A 21,050-nucleotide genomic window follows, 5' to 3' on the forward strand; every position below is an offset into this window, starting at 1 on the left:
ACAGACCAGCGCGCACAGCGCCATAGGACGTATTTTGACCGCAGCGAATATGTCACACCTGAGCGGAGGCCAGTTGATTCGCGAGGCTCTGGCAAAAGTGCGGTTGGCAACGTGCTTTGCCGGATCAAGTTTTGTACCCCCTAAACATGAGAGCCGGCCGACGGCGGCGTCGCAGGCGGCGGCGGCGGCGGCCCACTCGTCGCAGCGCAGGCAGCAGGCGGCCTAGACACTTCCGAGACACTTCCTAGACACTCCCTAGACACCTCCTGGACACCTCGTCGCAGCGCAGGCAGCAGGCGGCCTCGTTGAGCCGGCACGCCACCAGCAGCTGGCGCGCCTCCTCCTCCCTATAGTATAGTACAGTCCAGTACAGTACAGATAGTATAGAGAGTATAGTACTACTAGTATAATAGTATGCACATGGGTAAAGTGGGTTGAGGCGGGCTAGTACTGTAGGGTGGTCGGACTGTCTATTGGGATTGACCCCAGCTATAGGGAAAGTGACGCGATGGCATCGTTTGTGGCTCGGCCTAGCGACTGGCCTGCAAGGTCCACCGCGCGCTTACAGCCAAGCGGGTGGGCGGCGCGATCGGCCAAGCTCCTGGCGGCGCTACTGATGAGCCAGCGGCTGATGTGCGACGTCGACATGGTCGAGGAGCAGCAGTTGAGGCAGCTCCACGTTACTCGCTGCTCCTCGCCCGGAGAGCATGACGCGCAACAACGGCCCGCGACAGCGCCCGCAGCTCCGCGAACCAGTTCACGTAGGGGACGTCCGCCGCAATTCGGACAATGTCTGGTCCCAAAACGCGCCACATGACGTCCACCGCCGCCGCGTTGGGCGGCGTGCGCCGACGCCGACCATCACCACCGACCGACGGCTCGCACGGCCGTGCGGTGAGCAAAAATTTGGGTCGCTGCGCGCCTGCCGGATGCTCTGCGACGTCTGGACGCTCGCCAGAAACGCCAGGAATTTTGCCTTCCACCCCTGGGCCCGAGGGCGAACGGCAGTGGTCGGCAGCCTCTGCGACGCTCCGATCGGCTCCTCGACCGCATCGCCTGCGACGAGCCAGCATGGCTCGTCGCTCGACGGCAGCCTGCTCAGTATGCTCTTGGCATTCTGTACAGCCTCGCCAGGCTCTCTGAGACGGCCTGCAGGGCCGGCGCGGACCGCCTCGGGCGCGATGGCCCTCCTCAGTACCTACCCCTTCGATGCCTGTCGGCTCTCCAATCGCGTCGCCGGCGGCAGGCCCGCATGGCGCGCTGCTCGATGGCAGCTTGCTCAGTACGCCTTGGACAGTGACTTCTGCCTCGCTGCTCTTACTGCAGCCGCCTCCGGGGCCGGCGCCAGCCGCCTCGCTTCGCCAGTGCTGTCTACGCCTGCGACACGCGTGTCGGTTCGCCGCCCGCGTCGCCCGCGGCGGGCCCGCATGGCGCGCCGCTCGTCGGGAGCGTTCCCAGCAGGCTGTGCAGGGCAGTCTGCCTCACTCAGGGCGCTGCCGCCGCTGCGCGGGGCCGCCACCGGCGCTGCTGCCGTGAACACTGCCGCCGTGTACGTCACCATCGCCTCTCTTCATCGCCGATCTCGCCGACGCCGCTCGCCGCTCGCCGCCGCCCTGCCTTGCCCTGCCCTGCCCTCGCACAAACAATGAAACAAACCAACACAGACACACACACAACAGACACACACACTCACGCTCTCCCGCCTCACGCCCTGCGCCTCACGCCGCGCGTCCCACGCACGCCCCGCCCCCCGCGCCCCCACGCCCCTCACCTCGCGCCTCACGCCTCCCTCCCCACCCTCTCAGGCATTTCTCCTCCCTGCTGCTCGCCGACTCCTCCTCCCCCCGCATGACCGACGACTACCCGTCCTTCAGCGACTCCTCCCTCTTCAGCGCCAACGCCCACTACCCGTTCGGCCCGGTGAGGGGCAGGAGCGGAGCCATTCCAACGGCTGGGAAAATTTCTGAACGGCCGTGCATGCGCCTGCATGCCGGACAACTAAGAAGGTCCCTCGCTCCTGCTCCTCTCTCGGAAGACGTGCGCCGGCCTGGGGGATTCGCTTGCGATCCCGCTCCAGCCAGAGGCCGCGTGAGGCGTGTGGGACGGTGCACGCTGGGGCTTGGCCCCAAGTGCACTGGCCTCGCGTCTCGAGGGGAGGGCGGCTCGTAACTGAGGTTCGCCGTCGGAGACAGTCGTCCTCCCCTCAACCCGACGAGAGTGGGCGGGCAGTCCCCGTGGCTGCAGTCGCGCTTCCGAGCCGACTCCGCCCCTCTCTCCACCCGGCCATTCCAACGGCCAGGCCGCTCGCTTAAGGCTGATTGGCTAGACGAGCGGCCTACCTCCAACGGGGCGGTCTGGATCACGGGGGATGACATCCTGCCTCCCGGCACGCCGGGAGGAGGTGGGTGCTCCGCCGCTGGACCGCCCTCTCCACCACCCTCGCCCAGGGATCTACAATGGTGTCTCAAGGTCCGACCTGTGGGCTCCGGCCTGCGCTCGGCACCGGGCACCGCCTCGGTATAGAGTACAAAATGCGCCTGCCTGCGGGCGGACCCTCACAGATCACAGATCACAGAGTGGTATAGGATAGTACACCTCCCCGCGGGGGCGCGCAGCTCGCCGAGCGACGCGTACCCCTAGGGCCCGGCGGCGGCGGCCGAGGCCACAACGAGGGAGCGGGCTCGGAAGAAGAAAAACACCAGCGAGAAAACGCGAACCAGGCGCTCGCTGAACGCGCCTCCGGCCGGCAGCGCCGCCGACTTCTTAGCCAATGGCGGACGAAGTCGCTACGCCTTCCGTCCCGAAGCCCACGCCCGAGTATGTCGCGGCGGCACGCCGGGGACACGCCAGGCTAAGCAAGAAGACCCCGGCGGTGTCCGGACCGCCAACGGTCGGTGTGGTGTTCAATGGTGGCGGCAACCGGGCGCTGTGCGGTGCGTATGGGGTGCTGCGCGGGCTGCAGCAGCTGAAGGTTGACGGCGTGTCGGCGCTCGACCGCATCGACGTCATGTGCGGCAACTCGGGCGGGTTCTGGGCGACGACAATCTTCAGCTTCGCCTGCGAATCGGATCACTCCAATGAGACCCTCCTCGAAGCTTGCCGCAGCCCCGACCCGACGCTTGTGACCAACGCAGAGCTCGAGCGCCTGGGACCGAAGACGCTCGGCCACGCTGCCACGCGGCCAACTTGCTGGCAGCTCCTCTGTTGTGGCCCGTTTGCTCTTGTCGGTTGGCTCACGGGACCGTGGGGACCGCTGTGCTTGCTGCGAGGCGTCGGGCTCAGCTGTGGGCTCCACGATTTTTGGAGTTGGATCGTCTACTCCACCTACCTCAAGCCGTATGGCATCCCGCGCGGCAAGTTCTTCACCACCGACCGCGCTGAAGCCACAAGGCTCGCCGATTGTGACCCCACGGGCAAGCTTCACGCCACGGACTTCATCTGGCCTCGAGAGGAGGTCCATGCAACGCCGTGCGCGGTGCGCCCTCTCGCACTCCCACGCGGTCTCAGCTTTCCCCTCGCGCCACACGACGCCTCCGCTCTGTGACAGGCCATGTCGATGGTTGGTCCCGCGGACGGCAAGCGCGAATTCGAGGCGCAGGCGGCGGCCATGAAAAGCCAGCTGCAGTGCGAGTACGACTCCAACGGCGAGTTCGACGCGCCGGCGGCGCGACGAGACCATAACGGGGTGTCGCCGGTGCCCTACTTTGCCACTCCCGCCGCCGTCGGCACGCGGTACGAGACGAACACGATGACCTTTGGCACGCGCGTCTTTTCCCCGCCGGGTGACCCCTCCCTCTCCCCATAGCCGCGCACTCTGACTCGCAGCCGCCGTCCCACCCGGGCAGTCCCACGGGTGACCCTCCCCCTCCCCACCTCCGTCAGACTGCGGCGCCACGCCGCCCGACCTTGTCGTCTCGCCGCGCACCGTGCCGCCCTACGAGTGGGTGCTGCCGCCTTCGCTCTGCGACCGCTTCTCCACCTCGCACGGACGGTTTGGCATCGAGACGGCCGCGGCCATCTCTTCGGACGCCTTCCAGTCCTTCCCCTGTTTCGAGTCTGTCTCTGTGCGCCTCAAGGTCGGCGCCCCGCCGGGGCGCGTCCTCGCTTTCGGGGACGGTGCTGTCGTCGAGGGCACGGGCATCTGCACAGCTCTGCTTCAGGGCGTGTCGCGCGTCATTGCCGTCATCAACCCCGAGTCGCCCGGCAGCCCTGTTGTCTCCGTCCCCTACTCGGCGATCGCCGGCAAGTGCCTGGAGGACTGGACAGCGGGGCTCGACCCGCGGCTGGCGTCTCTCTTCGGCGTCTTGCCCAAGGAGGCCAACGGCTGCGCCCAAAAGTGCTTGGCCGAGAAGACCATTGGGCCCGCCTTTGGGCTCAACCACGTCTTCTGCCGCAGCAAGCTCGCGGAGCTCAAGCGCAAGATGGACGCGCTGTACCTTGCTGGCCGCGCCCTGGTGGTGACACTCGAGCTCGACCTGCTGCCGAACGTCTTTTGGGGCTTCGAGGGCGGCCGGACAATCCGGCTCACACTCATCTACTACAACATGCCGCGCAACTTTGCTGAACAGCTGCCTGGCGACGTGTCGGGCGGCGTGACGCCAGCCGGCAACGGCGATGTCCCCGATCGCGCCCAGCTGCTGGCGCCGGGCCTCAGCGACGTGCCTGAGTTGAAGATCCAGCTCGAGCCGCCCGGCTACACCCACTACACCAAGCGGCAGGTCAACATGATGGGACACCTCGGCGCGTGGATAGTCGAGGACGGCCGCGAGGAGATTCGCGCCGCGATCCTCTCCTGAGGTAAGTTAACGGGTAAATTCATTAAAAGCTAACGGGTACAAAGGCTAGCTCAAAAGAAGAAATTATTCGAACAAAAAGAAATCCACTACTGCGCGTTGTTTGGCGTTGTTTCGGCGATCACCACCTCGCTACCCCCCCTCGCTCTCTCCTCACGAACCCTGTCTGCCTTTCGATGCGCCTACTTCTGCTCGGCGTGCTTGCGGGGCTCGCGGACCGCACATCGCGCGGTTGCACTCAGCGGCCCCATTCTCATCGAGGGCCACGCCCTCGGCTCTGACTCGGTCGTGCACTCCAGCATCGACGGGCACTCGACGGAGGCGGCGCGCTCGGCGCCACCTGGCTTTGAGACGGCTCGGCGACGACGGCCTCCTCGGAGGCGGCCTCCTCGGCGACGGCGGCCTCCTCGGTGGCGGCGGACTTGGTGGCGGACTCCTCGGCGACGACGGCCTCCTCGGAGGTGGCGGCGGACTTGGTGGCGGACTCCTCGGCGACGACGGCCTCCTCGGAGGCGGCCTCCTCGCTGTGCTGCAGCTGTGCTGCTGCAGCTGTGCCGTAGTTGTGTTGGATGCAGAAACGTGTCTTCTGTGTGTGTGTGTGAGAGAGTATTCTTGATACGAAACCACGACGACACACACCAGTCGACTCGTATCGGTTGCCTCCATGAACGGCGGAGCTATTCTCGCGCCCACACCACACCTACCTGGCTCCAACGTGGACACGCCCATAGCTGGGGACACTACTAGGTCATGCATGGCATCAGAAGTTTTATCTCTGGGCCCCGAAAGGCATCTCTAGCAGCGTCGTACGCATGCGCCCTCCCCTCCTGGGCGCATGCGCCTCACATCTCGCCAGAGCATAAGCCCTTGGTGTGCGGCGAGACGAGTTTTTCGCCATCGCCGCGAGCAGCAAGCCGCCCGCCGCAAACAGCCGGAGGCATCGCCACGCACACACACACACACACACACACACACACACACACACGTGTGTTCTATAGTGGATAGGTAGAATATCAAAGAGAGAGAATCTCTCTCTCTCTCTCTCTCTCTCTCTCTCTCGTAGAATATCAAAGAAAAGAAATCATCACGCGCGGAGCGTCCGGCCGCCTGCCTGTCTGCCCCCCCTCAATACCAACACACACATGTTCAGGCGGCGCGTCGCCTCACGGCTCGTCTCGAGGTCGTGTCTGGCCGCGCCCGCCTCGTCCTCGAGGCCACTCTCGTCGGCCGCCGGCGGCGCCGTCCTCTTGACGGGCGCGTGCGGCCAGGTCGGGCAGGAGCTGCTGCCGGCGCTCCGCGCCGCCTACGGGGCGGACAACGTGATCGCGAGCGACGTGCGCAAGCCGCCGCCGGGCGCGGACGACGGCGGCCGCTTCCTCTACCTCGACGTGACGCAGGCCGCCGAGCTCTCGCGCATCGTGACGGAGCACCGCGTCGGTACGATCGTCCACCTCGCCGCGCTGCTGTCGGCGACGGGGGAGAAGAACCCGCAGCTGGCCCTCGCGGTGAACAACATGGGCGTGAGCAACGTGCTCGAGGCGGCGCGCCTCAACGGGCTGCGCGTCTTCTCGCCCTCCACCATCGCGGTCTTCGGGCCCTCGTCGCCGAAGCAAAACACGCCCGACGAGACGGTGATGAGGCCGACGACCATCTACGGAGTGACCAAGGTGCACCTCGAGCTGCTGGGCGAGTACTACCACGCCAAGTTCGGCGTCGACTTCCGCTCGCTGCGCTACCCGGGCGTCATCTCCTCGGCACAACTGCCTTAGATGCCATATTCTGCAACCCGCCACCGCTGCACCCCCGCTCGAGAGGGCACGTACTGCGCTGCACTTCCAGCTTTGGGCCTCGTGTTTTCTTTGATGCCCGGCGGCGGGAACACCGACTACGCTTCTACCGCCCTCAGTCTTCTCTTGCTAGGCCGCGATGCCCGGCGGCGGGACAACCGACTATGCCGTCGAGATCTACCACGCCGCACTCGCGCGCGACCAGTGCGCGAGATGCGCCGAGATGCGCCGAGACGCGCCGAGATGCGCCGAGATGCGCCGAGATGCGCCGAGATGCGCCGAGATGCGCCGAGATGCGCCGGTCTGCCGTGTGGAGGGTGGCGCCGAGCTTGCATGCCGAGATTCGCCGGGATGCCGAGCTCCTCCGGCGCGCGCGTCGTCGCAGCCAGAAGGCAGTTCTTGGGGAGAGATTGGGGAGAGATTGGGGAGAGATTGGGGAGAGATTGGGGAGAGATTGGCGTGTGCCCCTTGAGTGGTGGGAGTGACACCCGCTCTCTGTCAGGTACGAGTGCTTCCTGCGCGAGGACACCGAGCTGCCTATGATGTACATGCCGGACCTGCTCCCTAGAAGCGGAATATCTCCCCACATCTCCCCGTATCTCCCATATCTCGGGCCCTGGAAGAGCTGCCTATGATGTACATGCCGGACCTGCTCCCTAGAAGCGGAATATCTCCCCACATCTCCCCGTATCTCCCATATCTCGGGCCCTGGAAGAGCTGCCTATGATGTACATGCCGGACCTGCTCCCTAGAAGCGGAATATCTCCCCACATCTCCCCGTATCTCCCATATCTCGGGCCCTGGAAGAGCTGCCTATGATGTACATGCCGGACCTGCTCCCTAGAAGCGGAATATCTCCCCACATCTCCCCGTATCTCCCATATCTCGGGCCCTGGAAGAGCTGCCTATGATGTACATGCCGGACCTGCTCCCTAGAAGCGGAATATCTCCCCACATCTCCCCGTATCTCCCATATCTCGGGCCCTGGAAGAGCTGCCTATGATGTACATGCCGGACCTGCTCCCTAGAAGCGGAATATCTCCCCACATCTCCCCGTATCTCCCATATCTCGGGCCCTGGAAGAGCTGCCTATGATGTACATGCCGGACCTGCTCCCTAGAAGCGGAATATCTCCCCACATCTCCCCGTATCTCCCATATCTCGGGCCCTGGAAGAGCTGCCTATGATGTACATGCCGGACCTGCTCCCTAGAAGCGGAATATCTCCCCACATCTCCCCGTATCTCCCATATCTCGGGCCCTGGAAGAGCTGCCTATGATGTACATGCCGGACCTGCTCCCTAGAAGCGGAATATCTCCCCACATCTCCCCGTATCTCCCATATCTCGGGCCCTGGAAGAGCTGCCTATGATGTACATGCCGGACCTGCTCCCTAGAAGCGGAATATCTCCCCACATCTCCCCGTATCTCCCATATCTCGGGCCCTGGAAGAGCTGCCTATGATGTACATGCCGGACCTGCTCCCTAGAAGCGGAACATCTCCCCACATCTCCCCGTATCTCCCATATCTCGGGCCCTGGAAGAGCTGCCTATGATGTACATGCCGGACCTGCTCCCTAGAAGCGGAATATCTCCCCACATCTCCCCGTATCTCCCATATCTCGGGCCCTGGAAGAGCTGCCTATGATGTACATGCCGGACCTGCTCCCTAGAAGCGGAACATCTCCCCACATCTCCCCGTATCTCCCATATCTCGGGCCCTGGAAGAGCTGCCTATGATGTACATGCCGGACCTGCTCCCTAGAAGCGGAATATCTCCCCACATCTCCCCGTATCTCCCATATCTCGGGCCCTGGAAGAGCTGCCTATGATGTACATGCCGGACCTGCTCCCTAGAAGCGGAATATCTCCCCACATCTCCCCGTATCTCCCATATCTCGGGCCCTGGAAGAGCTGCCTATGATGTACATGCCGGACCTGCTCCCTAGAAGCGGAATATCTCCCCACATCTCCCCGTATCTCCCATATCTCGGGCCCTGGAAGAGCTGCCTATGATGTACATGCCGGACCTGCTCCCTAGAAGCGGAATATCTCCCCACATCTCCCCGTATCTCCCATATCTCGGGCCCTGGAAGAGCTGCCTATGATGTACATGCCGGACCTGCTCCCTAGAAGCGGAATATCTCCCCACATCTCCCCGTATCTCCCATATCTCGGGCCCTGGAAGAGCTGCCTATGATGTACATGCCGGACCTGCTCCCTAGAAGCGGAATATCTCCCCACATCTCCCCGTATCTCCCATATCTCGGGCCCTGGAAGAGCTGCCTATGATGTACATGCCGGACCTGCTCCCTAGAAGCGGAATATCTCCCCACATCTCCCCGTATCTCCCATATCTCGGGCCCTGGAAGAGCTGCCTATGATGTACATGCCGGACCTGCTCCCTAGAAGCGGAATATCTCCCCACATCTCCCCGTATCTCCCATATCTCGGGCCCTGGAAGAGCTGCCTATGATGTACATGCCGGACCTGCTCCCTAGAAGCGGAATATCTCCCCACATCTCCCCGTATCTCCCATATCTCGGGCCCTGGAAGAGCTGCCTATGATGTACATGCCGGACCTGCTCCCTAGAAGCGGAATATCTCCCCACATCTCCCCGTATCTCCCATATCTCGGGCCCTGGAAGAGCTGCCTATGATGTACATGCCGGACCTGCTCCCTAGAAGCGGAATATCTCCCCACATCTCCCCGTATCTCCCATATCTCGGGCCCTGGAAGAGCTGCCTATGATGTACATGCCGGACCTGCTCCCTAGAAGCGGAATATCTCCCCACATCTCCCCGTATCTCCCATATCTCGGGCCCTGGAAGAGCTGCCTATGATGTACATGCCGGACCTGCTCCCTAGAAGCGGAATACGCGTTCGTGTCTCCCAACCAGCGCCCGAGAGGACACGGATTCCGCCGTCTTCGGCCGTCCTCCGCTGTATTCACTGTATTCCTCTCCGTTGTCTTCACGCGGTGCTCTGAACACACACTACTGCACAATGCCGTACTCCCGCCCCGAGGCTGATGTATTCAGCACGTAGGACCTGCTCTCCGCGACGATCGGGCTGATGGAGGCGCCGGACGAGGCGCTGACCCAGCGCACGTACAACATCGGCGCCATGTCCTTCGCGCCGGAGCAGCTCGCCGCCTCGAGATCACCCGAGATTGCCCGAGATTAGGCGCCATGTCCTTCACGCCGGAGCAGCTCGCCGCCTCGATCCGGCGCGTGCGGCCGCACTTTGCGATGAGCTGTGCGCCAGACTTTCGGCAGGCGATTGCGGAGACGTGGCCCCAGGCACTCGACGACTCTGCGGCGCGGCGGGACTGGGGGTGGCAGCCGAGGTACGACCTCGACGCAATGACGGACGACATGCTGCGCGTCCTCAGCGCGCGCAGGGACGCGGAGGCGGCGGAGGCGGCGGCGGCGGCCGCGGCGCGGCTGGCGGAGGAGAGCAGGGCGGCGGCGCTCAAGCGGAAGCGGATGACAGAGTTCCTCGCCGCCGCCGAGGAGCCGGTCAAGGTCTGACACTTCCAGCGCGGGGCGGCGAGCCGGCGAGCTCTCGAGTGGCGCATACAGTCGCGCGCCGGGGGAATGCGATCGGAGGTCTGCACTCTTCTTCTCTGCGTCTCCACCCGTAGTGTGCACGCTCTCGGTGTGCCCCTCGATCGCGCCTCGCTTGCCTGGGTTCGCGATCTTCGATTACTTTTGGTGCAGTTGCGGCATTTGCATTTCTTTTTCTTGCCTGGTGCGGCTAGGGCGGTCGAGTGCACGGACTAAGAGTGCCTCGCCGTCCTCCTCCTCGGACACCTCGCATCGCAGAGGAGTTTCGCTCTCTTTAGGCGGCTCCCGTGGAGCCGTGGTGTACCTCAGTTCCGCGGTGAAATTGGGCCATATTGGTTACGCTGGTAGCAGTGGGTGTGGGACCACAGCCAGGATCGAGGATGAGGCCTATCTCTCTTTTTCACGACCGGTACATGCGGAGAGCGGCATTGTCACACATCCTACACACCAACATACGTAACCGTCACGGACACCGACGAAGGAAACCAATCTGCACATCGGCACTCGGTAGTGTACATGGCGCGCGCGCTCCGCACTACGAGCGCGAGTGGCTGCGGAGCGCCCCCTTGAGCTCCGCCACCTGGTCGAGAGCGTCGCCGAGCAGCCCCTTGGCCACGCCCAGGTCGCGCAGCTGCTCCACGCCGCCGCTCGCCCGCACCTCGGCGGCGTGGTCGGCCACGAAGCGGCGGCACTGCGCGAGGAGCCGCCCGTCGCCCGTCGTGTGCGCCGCCTCGAGCAGCGGCACGGCGGTCGCCGGCCCGACGCTCTCCTGCAGCGCCTGCGCGCAGAGCAGCTCGAGGCGCGGCACCTGGTACATCTGCGCCAGCTGCCGCAAGACGAGCGCGCGCCGCGCCTGCTCGCCCTCCCCCTCGCCGAGGTCGGCATTGGGCACCGTGACCTCGGCGGCGTCGCGCTCCTTCAGGCCGATGCCAAACATGGTCCGAAAGAACACGGACCGAACGCAGAGGGCGTTCTTGCTCACGTGCTCGATGCGCTCCTCGTCGTCGCCAACCAGGAAGGTGACCATCCTCTGCGGCAAAGCGTCGTCGCCCCACATCTTGCCCATGTCGGCGGAGAAGGTGGAGGGCGGAACCACGAGCGGCGCGAAGGGGGGAGGCGGAGGAGGCGCCGCCACGCAGACCTGGCGGAGGCAGCCGTTAGCGTAGACCGAGAGGGTGCTGCCGTCGGGGCTGATGGCGAGGGCCGCTGGGTGTTTGAACTGCGCCGCGTCACCCACGCCATCAGCGCTGCCCCTGGCGCCGCCGCCCGCGAGCGTAGTGACTGCACCCCGCGTCGCCACCTCCACCCGGCGGATCTTGTGGTTGCCGTATTCCGCCACAAACAGCGCGCTGCCTCTTGTGGTTCTTGCAGTCCGCCACAAACAGCGCGCTCCCGTCCGGGCTGATGGCGAGGCCGAGTGGGGGGCGTTGAACTGCGCCGCGCCGCTCACGCCATCCGCGTCGCCATACTCTTCGCTACCCGCGAGCCCGACTGGTGCGTGGAACTGTGCCGCATCGCCCACCGACGCCGTCTGCATCGCCTTGGACGCTGCTTGGTTGGACGCCGCTCGCTACCCCCCGCAAGCGTCGTCTCAGCACCCGACGCCACTTCCACCCGCCGGATCTAGTTGTTGCTGGGGTCGGTCACAAACAGCGCGCTCCCATACGAGCCAACGGCGACGCCGGCGCCGCCTTCACAGGTTGCCACGGTGCGCACGCGCCCGGCCGCCGAGACGTGCAGCACCGAGTCCTTAGTCGCGACGGGTGATCGCTTCCCACGCTGCGCAGCTCGAAAGACGCCAGAGGTCCGTCCTCGCCCTCGAGCGCCAGCGTGGTGACCTGGCCGACGATGCGCGCGCCAAAGATGGGCGCCTCGAAGCCGGCCGCGACCGCCACGGGCTCGCCCTCCTTTTCGCCGGCGCGCCTTTCGCCGGTGGCGGGCGCGCGCGATAGCACCGAGAGCGATGTGGAATTCGCCATGAGAGTTTTCTTTTGTGACGAAGGATTCATTTTTCATAGTCCCCATAGTGATTGCGTGATTTATCTCTTTTAGCGATTCGGTGGGCCGCGTCCCGCCTGGTCGTTTACGTTTTAGCCTGCTCGTTAGGGCGAGACGATCGGAGGGGTCCCATGCGGAATCGACCCTATCAAGTGCTCAAGTGCTCAAGGTTGATCTCGAAGCGGCCGACTTCCGCCTCTGATCCGATCTGCCATGGAGACCATCAACCTCATCACCCCTCCGCCTTCGCCCGCCGGCGCCGGCGCCTCAATCGAGCAGTCCATGTCCATGTCCATGTCCATGTCCATGTATGTATGTATGTAGGAAGGTCCGTCCATCGACCTCGACAGCTCCACCGCCGCCTCGCCCGCCGCCTCGCCTGTCACAGGGGCCAGCAATCTGGAGACCTGTGAGTAGGGGGGTAGGGGGTAGCCGCTGTGCCTGGACACGTGTCGAGGGGTAGGGGGGTAGGGGGTTAGGTAGCCCGGCGGCAAACCCTACCCTTCCCCCAAACAGCTCGAATCCTGGAGAGTGTCTTGATGTTGCATGACCGCGGCGAGGCTGAGCAGGCAGCGGCGGCAGAGGGCTGCACCGCGACGGCGGAGGAGGGAGCGCTGCTTTACGCGCGCGAGCTGGGAACGGAGGCGTCCGCAGCAGCGGCGGCAGGGGCGGCGGCCGAGCCTATGACGGTGGCGGAGGCGGAGCAGGCAGCGGCGGCAGAGGGCTTGACACTGGTGCGCTCGTCGCGCTCCAGCACCGGGTTCCAAGGCGTGTGCGCACATTCGAAGGGGAGAGGCTTTAACGTGGCGCGCACGCTTGATGGTAGAACGCAGTACATTGGCTGCACCGCGACGGCGGAGGAGGGAGCGCTGCTTTACGCGCGCAAGCTGGGAACGGAGGCGTCCGCAGCAGCGGCGGCAGGGACGGCGGCCGAGCCTATGACGGTGGCGGAGGCGGAGCAGGCAGCGGCGGCAGAGGGCTTGACACTGGTGCGCTCGTCGCGCTCCAGAAGCGGGTTCGAAGGCGTGTACGCAAGTTCGAGGGGCTTTAACGTGGCGCGCCATTTTGATGGTAGAACGCAGCACATTGGCTTCACCGCGACGGCGGAGGAGGGAGCGCTGCTTTACGCGCGCAAGCTGGGAACGGAGGCGTCAGCAGCAGCGGCGGCAGCGGCGGCAGGGGCGGCAGGGGCGGCGGCCGAGTCTATGACGGTGGCGGAGGCGGAGCAGGCAGCGACGGCAGAGGGCTTGACACTGGTGCGCTCGTCGCGCTCCAGCACCGGGTTCGAAGGCGTGTGCGCAAAGTCGAAGGGGAGAGGCTTTAAGGTGAAGCGCAGGGTTGATGGTAGAACGCAGTACATTGGCTGCACCGCGACGGCGGAGGAGGGAGCGCTGCTGTACGCGCGCGAGCTGGGAACGGAGGCGTCCGCAGCAGCGGCGGCAGCGGCGGCGGCCGAGTCTATGACGGTGGCGGAGGCGGAGCAGGCAGCGGCGGCAGAGGGCTTGACACTGGTGCGCTCGTCGCGCTCCAGAAGCGGGTTCGAAGGCGTGTACGCAATCTCGAAAGGCAACGGCTTTGCGGTGAGCCGCATGGTCGATGGGAGAAAGCAGCATATTAGCTGCACCGCGACGGCGGAGGAGGGAGCGCTGCTGTACGCGCGCGAGCTGGGAACGGAGGCGTCAGCAGCAGCGGCGGCAGCGGCGGCAGGGGCGGCAGGGGCGGCGGCCGAGTCTATGACGGTGGCGGAGGCGGAGCAGGCAGCGGCGGCAGAGGGCTTGACACTGGTGCGCTCGTCGCGCTCCAGCACCGGGTTCGAAGGCGTGTGCGCAAAGTCGAAGGGGAGAGGCTTTCAGGTGAAGCGCACGCTCGATGGTAGAACGCAGTACATTGGCTGCACCGCGACGTCGGAGGAGGGAGCGCTGCTGTACGCGCGCAAGCTGGGAACGGAGGCGTCTGCAGCAGCGGCGGCAGCGGCGCCGGCCGAGCCTATGACGGTGGCGGAGGCGGAGCAGGCAGCGGCGGCAGAGGGCTTGACACTGGTGCGCTCGTCGCGCTCCAGCACCGGGTTCGAAGGCGTGTGCGCAAAATCGAAGGGGGGAGGCTTTAACGTGAGCAAACGGGTGCGCGGTGCAAAGCAGTACCTCGGTTACGCCGCGACGGCGCAGGAGGGTGCGCTGCTGTACGCGCGCCATCTTGGCGCGGAGGCATCGGCTGCGACCGATGCAGCGGAGGACGAGTACGCGGGACGCCAGGCGGTCGAGATGTCGAATGCAGCCGTAGAAGGGAGTAGAGAGGCACAACCAGCGACGGCGTCAAGGACGCGTCCCAGGCACAAGCTCATCCACGGACGGCGCGTGCAGCGGCTGATGGGTCTGCCCGCCGAGATACATGCCCTCGTGCTCGAGCACCTCGCAGCCAGCGCACCGCCGGCCAGCTTCGTGGCGTGCGCCGCCGCCTGCGCTGCGCTCTTGGAGGTGTACACGCGGCACCGCGCTCAGCTCTGGTGCTCTGCGCTCAGCCGCCGGGTTCGCCTCCAGGGTGCCCTGCCCGGTGTTCAGCGCGACTGGCAGGCACTCTACCGAGCATTACTCGGCGGGCGCGACGGGCTCGAGGCCAAGGGGTGGGCGGACGACAACAAGCTCGACAATGCGGACGAGATGCGCCACGCGTGGTGGCAGGCCGACGCGCTGGCGTTCAGCGCCGCCAACGGGCTGGTGCTCGTGCGCTATCGCGGGTACGAGGACGAGGGTGAAGACGAGTGGAGGCCACTCACGCAGCTGCGCCCTTACGAGGAGCGGCCCTCCGCATTGTGGCGCTCGACGAAGCGGACCAAGGGTGAGGCGGTGGAGGTGGCATGGGCGCCGCCAGACCACCCCACTGCTAGGTGGGAAGCCAAGGTGATCGCGGTCCGCGCACGCAAGGCGAAGGTGCGCTTCCTCGGATTTGACGCGAGCTGGGACACCTGGCTCCCGTCAACTTAGACGCTGTTTGTGGCCCTGTACACGTGGGTCGGGCAGCAGTGATTGATGGGGACGTCAAGAGCCTCCATCCGTCTGCCACACGTGCGTGCTTTGAGTTCTTTGAGGGCGGTCCGGTGGAGGGGGAGGGGGAGGGGCGGGGCGGGGCGGGGTTGTTCGGGTCGAGGTGGGGAGGAGATGTTGGGGTGGGGTGGAGCGGGCGCCGGAGTGGGAGTCAGATGGCGGCTTCTCGTGTGGTGAGTCGACGGCTTCTGAGGACGACTTCTGAGGACGACGGCGTCCGCGGGCGCCTTGCAGGCAGAGCCCTTAGCCACCCTTGATAAAGTCGGCGCTTGTTGTTATCAAGGTTTGTTTGTTCTTGTTCGCCTTTGTATTCGCGCAGGCGGCAAGCGCACGTTCACTCATGATAATTCGATGCACGATGGCAGCCGTCCGCCGCCCCCGCCACACGCACAATCCACAAATGGCTGCGCGCTTGCTGCCCCCGGCCTCGCGGGACGGCTGCCATTGGCTGCCATCGAATTATCACCAGCCATGCTCCGGAGGATGGCTGCACTGACTGTGCCCCAGCCACAGTAGATGGCTGAAATGGCTGTCCCGCAGCCATCTTTCCCAAGATGGCTACGATGTAGCCAGCTCAGCCAAGAGGGCTCACCTCGAGGCGGGCGGTATGGCTGCGGTAGTGCGTCTCCAGCCATGTCTACTAAGGATGGCTGCCGTGTGTGTGTTGCAGCCATCGGGCTGGAGGATGTGGCTGCACTGCAGCTAGCTCAGCCATCCTTAGGTAAGATGGCTGTCCGCTTTGGACGGACGGAAAAACACCCCCCTTTTATGCCTGACCCTGGCCATGGCCTCTCTGGGGGTGAGCTGGGCCGGCCGCCTCCGGGTCCGCCACTCGCACGATGGGCTCGCGTCCGGGAGAGCATCCGAGACCCGCGGTTGTCCGCTCGCTGGGCGCGACCTACATGGAAATCCACTGCACACAGATCTGTGCTTTTGGCGCCTATTGCTCGCTCTCTGTGCAATCGCAACGCCAGAGGCCGTGCTTGGAGAGTGTGTCGCAGTGCTGCTACGTCAGTGGATTGAGCCGCGACGCAGGCTCCATCGGTGAGCTGCGGCGGCGCACCGGCCGCTCCATGCATGCTCTCCGGCGAGCCGTCGCAAACGCGTTTCCGTCCGCCCGTTTCATCGAGTTTGCCCGAGTGGTAAAATGCAATCGAATCTGCCCGAGTGGTCAAGTAAAACTTTGCCTTTCGAAAAGTTGCCCGAGTGGTCGAGTGGTCAAGTAAAACTTTGCCTTTCGTAAAAGTTGCCCGAGTGGTCTGTGGGGAAAAACGAAAATCGAGACGGACTTCTTGAACGGCCGGGCAAGGAGTCCACAACGGACGCCGAGGACACGTCGACTCAGCAGCCCACCGCCGGCGTGTGGCGCGCACATGCGTGTGGGGTGTACACGGGCGACACGTACCGACTGACCAAGGCCGATGGTGAGCGGATAAGGGTGGATCACGAGGCGGGTCGCGCCTCCTGTCTAAGCAAGCCGTGGTACATCGAGTTCGGCCCGGCGGGGGAGGTCCTCCATCGTGGTCGGCCGACAGGCGCGACACTCCTCGATCCTTTCCACATCACCTTCCCGTCGAGCGTGCTTCGCGGGTGCGATCTCACTTGGTGGTACGAAGGAAGCGAGCTCTTGGAGCTCGTGAACGCCGCGACCTCAGCGCTCGAGCATCCGCTGACTGTCCTGCCCGCGCTCACTGGCCACAGTGTACCGTATCGAGAGGCGCGCGAGCGTGCGGCCTTGTTCTCCGATGCGGATCACACGGGCCTGATCAACGGCTGGCGCGTCATCCGAATGAACGAGAAGAGTTGCGCACCCGGCGCGCCCATCGGCGTCAATCGGGCAGACCGGGTCACCAGGGAGTGTGTCTGCATCCACTCATGCTGCTGCCTCGGCTGCTTCCCTTGCTACTGTCCCTTCTTTCTGTTCTACGAGGGCGAGGGCGAGTTCCGCCCGCTGGTCGACGCCGACTTCAGCCGCCTCGTGAGCTTGGGCGACGGCCGGCTAGCCCAGTACTACTTCCCCTGGACCAGCCCGTACAACCCTGTGTGCAGCTGCGGTGTCGTCGACGAGAAGAAGAGGTCCGACTTCCTTTGGGAGCCACTCAAAGTACGGGTTTAAATAAATCATTTTTGAGGAAAGACACTCCGCAGTCTTCTCCTATTATCGGCCTAGCGCGCTCGGCGGGGAGCTGGATAACCAGTCTGTGAAGCGTGTGAAGGGCCCGCCGCGGCCCGCGGCGCCGGGGCGGTCGAGGCGTGCACCGTGCACGCGCGGCGGTAGGAACAAAAGGAAGCGCGCCGCGGCGGCGGGGCACGCGGCCGCGGGCCCGCCCGGCCGCCTAGCTCCCTAGCTGTGAGACCTTTTTGAGATCTCTCTTGCTTAAATACACCTCCCACCCCCCACTCGCGAGACGGGCTGCAGCTTGAGGCCTCGGCTGCGTGGCTGCGCTGATCGCCGCCGCGCCCGCCGGGTGCAGTGGCAGTAGACCTTGCGCCCTCGCGGTGAGAAGCGGGAGGCCGTCGGGCAACATTCCTGCCGGTGCGGCGGCCGGTCGGCGGCCGCTCAGGCCTCGACGAGGAAGGCGGTCGAGTTGGAGCCGCACGCGATCTGCAGGACCTTGCGGCCGTCGAAGGTCACTTCGGCCAACTCCCACTGCTTGCGCTGCGCCTTTGGAAGCCCGAGCGGCGTCCCGTACCCAAACGTGTACGCGCGGCCGCCGTCGGTCCGGATCGCCACGTGGCTGGCGCCCACCTACTCATTCGTTCATTCCTCAACACAAGCATTCAGGCATGAAGAAGTCATTCGTTCCTTCATCGCCGCGTGGGCTGGCGCCAACCTCGAGCTGCGCCACCTTGCCCTCCACGCGCACGCCACTGTCGGCGGCGTCTCTGCCGCCGCTGCCCGGCAGCAGGGTCGGCTCGAAGTAGCGCCGCATGCCCCACATCCAGACCGAGTCATCCTCGAGCAGGACGGCCGTACCCAGCTCGCCGCACGCAACGTCCACCACGCGGCCAGCCCCCTCCGGCAGCGGCACCGGCGCCGGCTCCTGCTGCGCGTCGAAGGACTGGCCAGAGTTGAGCAGCCCGGACACCTCGTACCCCAGCTGCCAGTGCTCGTTCCTCCCCCACGTGTACAGCTGCCCGTCGCCCGCCACGCAGGCCGAGTGCGCCTCGCCCGCCCGCGCGACGGTCGGTGCGAGGTCGTCGCAAGCCTAGACCGAGACAGTTGGGATACAGCCGAGATGCAGCCGAGATGTAGCCGAGATGCAGCCGAGATGCAGCCGAGGTATAGCCGAGATACAGAGCTCCTCGCTCACCTCGTCCATCCGCTCAGGCTCGAGCCGGTCCGAGGCGTCGCCAAAGCCGAGCCGGCCCCACTCGCCGCGGCCCCACGACCACACCCCGCCCTCGCGGTCGACCGCGAGAGAGTGGTAGCCTCCGCCGCTCACGTACGCCGCACGCACGTCGCCGCCAAATGCCGACACCACCTTTGGCGTCTCGAGCTGCTGCCGGTCGCCTGCAGGAAGGGTCCGAGAAGGTTCCGGGAAGGTCCGCTCCTGGCGCCTCGAGCAGCTGGCGATCGCCGTGGCCGAGGCCGCCGGCGCCGCTGAAGAAGGAGCCGCCGAAGCCCCACGAGTAGACCTCGCCCTCCGCCGTCCGCGCCAGCGTGTGGTACGAGCCGCAAGAGAGCTGCGTGACGCCGGCGCCGCTCAGCGCCTCCACGAGCGCGGGCGTGTGCGCCTTGGTGCGGCGCGAGCCGAGGCCGAGCTGGCCCGAGGCCTCGAGGCCCCACGCGTACACGCTGCCGTCGGCGGCAACCGCCGCGGAGTGATACTTGCCGCACGCGACGTGCGCAATGGGCGTCGCCTCGAGCGCCGGGATGGGCACAGGCGCCTCGCGGTCTTGCGAGTCGCCAAAGCCGAGCTTGTTGTACTCGGCAGTGCCGCAGATGTGCAGCACGCCGCTCGCCGCCCCGGCCGCGGAGGAGAAGCAGCGCACGGCAGCCTTCGCGCCGGAGGCCTTCGCTGCGCCGCGGAGCATCTCTACCAATAGGTACAAAAGAATTTTACAACAAAACTCCCTCGCACGACAAAAAGAATTTAAACAAGGCAACAAAAAGAATTTAAAGAAAACAACTCGCTCTCATAGCACACAGGCTCGACACAGGTGAATTCACGCGCCCCGATGCCAAGCGTCCGGCCGAGGCCGTGGAGAGCGATGAGTCACGCGCCCCGAGGTCCACCGTGCCCAGTGTCGGGGCGCGAGGGAGTTGGTCGGAAAATTCTTTTTGCGATTTCCGTTACCGTTTAGAGACAGATGGCGTGAAAATAAAAAAGTTTTTTTCCAAAAAAGAGTCGCAAGAGGCTCTATCACTCGTTGCATGCCTTGCTGACGACATATCCCGTCCGCCGGTACCGCCCGCCATAGCACCACGTCAGCTCGTCACCGGGTTGGATCTCGCGCGAGGCGTGGGCGGTGATGACGGTGCTACAGACGCGTATGCTGCTGCCACTCTCCTCGACGCCAAACGCCGAGCAGGGCGCGGGGCGCCAGTGTAGACGTTCGGCGCCTCGTCGGCGGACGGCTCATTCATCACGTGCGCGCTCATCGCGTAGTAATCGTCCTTGTGCGGATGGATCCATCGGCGCCCCGCGCTCCAGTCCGCGAGCTGCAGCGCCGCGTGCGCCTTGAGCGCGGCCGTGACGCGCGTCTTGTCGAGCGGACCCCAGCCAACACCGCTACACTGTGGGGGGTGCCCGAGCATGATGTATGTGCGCGTCTGTGCGTGTGTGGGACAGACGTTGTTATCCTATGCGCGGGGCTTCCCGCGGGGACCGAAGACGTAACAGTAACAGCAGCAATGGCGCGGTTCACACCTCAGGAAACAGAAAAAAGCAGCGCCAACGGCGTGTCCGAGGAACCGAATCAGAGAAAGACGATCGACTTTAAGGCCGCCGCCGCCGCCCTCCCTCACGCCCGCGCAGCTCTTGTGTGCCGCCGGCCTCCGCTGCCACTGCTCCGCCACCGCCGCTGCCGCCTCCGGCTCCGCCTCTGCCGCCTCCCCATCCCAGAGCGCACAATCAAACCCACAAGCGTTACGCGTTCGCATCCCCCGACTCACGGTGTGCGCTCCCCTCGTGTGCAGAACACCGCTCAAAATGGGTTGCACCGCCTCGAAGATGGAGCACGCAGTGACGGATGACATCAACGGCAGGGCCGACATCGAGGAGGCACGCGCGGAGAACCAGGCGCTCAAGGACGAGATCCAGGCGCTCAAGGACGAGAACCAGGCGCTCAAGGCGGGGACGCCGGACGACTCCGACAAGTGTGGCACTTCGCGCTACATCAAGGCCGATGTCCCCCCTCCCTCCCCTTCCCCCGCTCGCCGCCGCCAGCCCACCCTCGCCACCACGGGTCAGGCGCTCGTGAACAAGGTGCAGGAGCTCAAGATTGAGGTCCAATCGCTCAAGGCGGGGTCGACGCCGGACGGCTCCGACAAGCTTGGCACTTCGCGTGACGTGAAGGCCGACCCAGCCGCCCCCGCCCCACCACCGCCACCGCCGCGCCCTCGTCCTCGCCGCCCTCGCCGCCTCCTCACACCTCCCCGCCACCGCCGCCTCCCTCCCCCCGTCTCCCTTCCATCCGTCCTCCATCTCCCCGCCACTTTCCTCCCCTCCGCCGCCGCGCCCGCATCCCTCGTCTCCGCCAACACACGTCCCGCCGCCCCCCCCCTCCCGGACCCACCGCCACCACGGGTCAGGCGCTCGAGGACGAGGTCCAGTCCCTCAAGGCGGAGAAGCCGGACGGCTCCGACAAGTTTGGCACTTCGCGCTACATCAAGGCACGCCCGCCCCCCCTTACACC

The 21,050-nt window shown here is 65.3% G+C and overlaps 4 protein-coding genes across 4 annotated transcripts; 2 read left to right on the plus strand and 2 right to left on the minus strand.

Moving 5' to 3' along the window:
• The first annotated feature begins 2,743 nt into the window (after window positions 1-2,743).
• EMIHUDRAFT_458192 (hypothetical protein) lies at window positions 2,744-4,866 on the plus strand. The gene is made up of 3 exons (XM_005774722.1): window positions 2,744-3,475; window positions 3,548-3,782; window positions 3,883-4,866. The coding sequence occupies exons 1-3, from the start codon at window positions 2,771-2,773 to the stop codon at window positions 4,794-4,796; spliced, it is 1,854 nt and encodes a 617-aa protein (XP_005774779.1). The 5' UTR covers window positions 2,744-2,770; the 3' UTR covers window positions 4,797-4,866.
• A 1,051-nt stretch (window positions 4,867-5,917) lies between these two features.
• Window positions 5,918-10,317, plus strand: EMIHUDRAFT_368415 (putative L-threonine 3-dehydrogenase). The gene is made up of 5 exons (XM_005774723.1): window positions 5,918-6,547; window positions 6,714-6,784; window positions 7,083-7,134; window positions 9,629-9,701; window positions 9,767-10,317. Exons 1-5 carry the CDS (start codon window positions 5,936-5,938, stop codon window positions 10,111-10,113), a joined length of 1,155 nt encoding a protein of 384 aa, XP_005774780.1. The 5' UTR covers window positions 5,918-5,935; the 3' UTR covers window positions 10,114-10,317.
• Window positions 10,318-10,684: 367 nt separating this feature from the next.
• EMIHUDRAFT_315727 (hypothetical protein) lies at window positions 10,685-11,215 on the minus strand (the record flags this gene model as incomplete). Its single annotated transcript, XM_005774724.1, has 1 exon — window positions 10,685-11,215. One exon carries the CDS (start codon window positions 11,213-11,215, stop codon window positions 10,685-10,687), a length of 531 nt encoding a protein of 176 aa, XP_005774781.1.
• A 6,533-nt stretch (window positions 11,216-17,748) lies between these two features.
• EMIHUDRAFT_430497 (E3 ubiquitin ligase) lies at window positions 17,749-19,226 on the minus strand (the record flags this gene model as incomplete). The annotated part of the gene is made up of 4 exons (XM_005774725.1): window positions 17,749-17,937; window positions 18,023-18,397; window positions 18,503-18,702; window positions 18,770-19,226. 4 exons carry the CDS (start codon window positions 19,224-19,226, stop codon window positions 17,749-17,751), a joined length of 1,221 nt encoding a protein of 406 aa, XP_005774782.1.
• Between the last annotated feature and the right edge of the window lie 1,824 nt (window positions 19,227-21,050).

The sequence above is a fragment of the Emiliania huxleyi genome (assembly GCF_000372725.1).
Source record: "Emiliania huxleyi CCMP1516 unplaced genomic scaffold EMIHUscaffold_309, whole genome shotgun sequence".
Classification (NCBI taxonomy): Eukaryota; Haptophyta; order Isochrysidales; family Noelaerhabdaceae; genus Emiliania; species Emiliania huxleyi.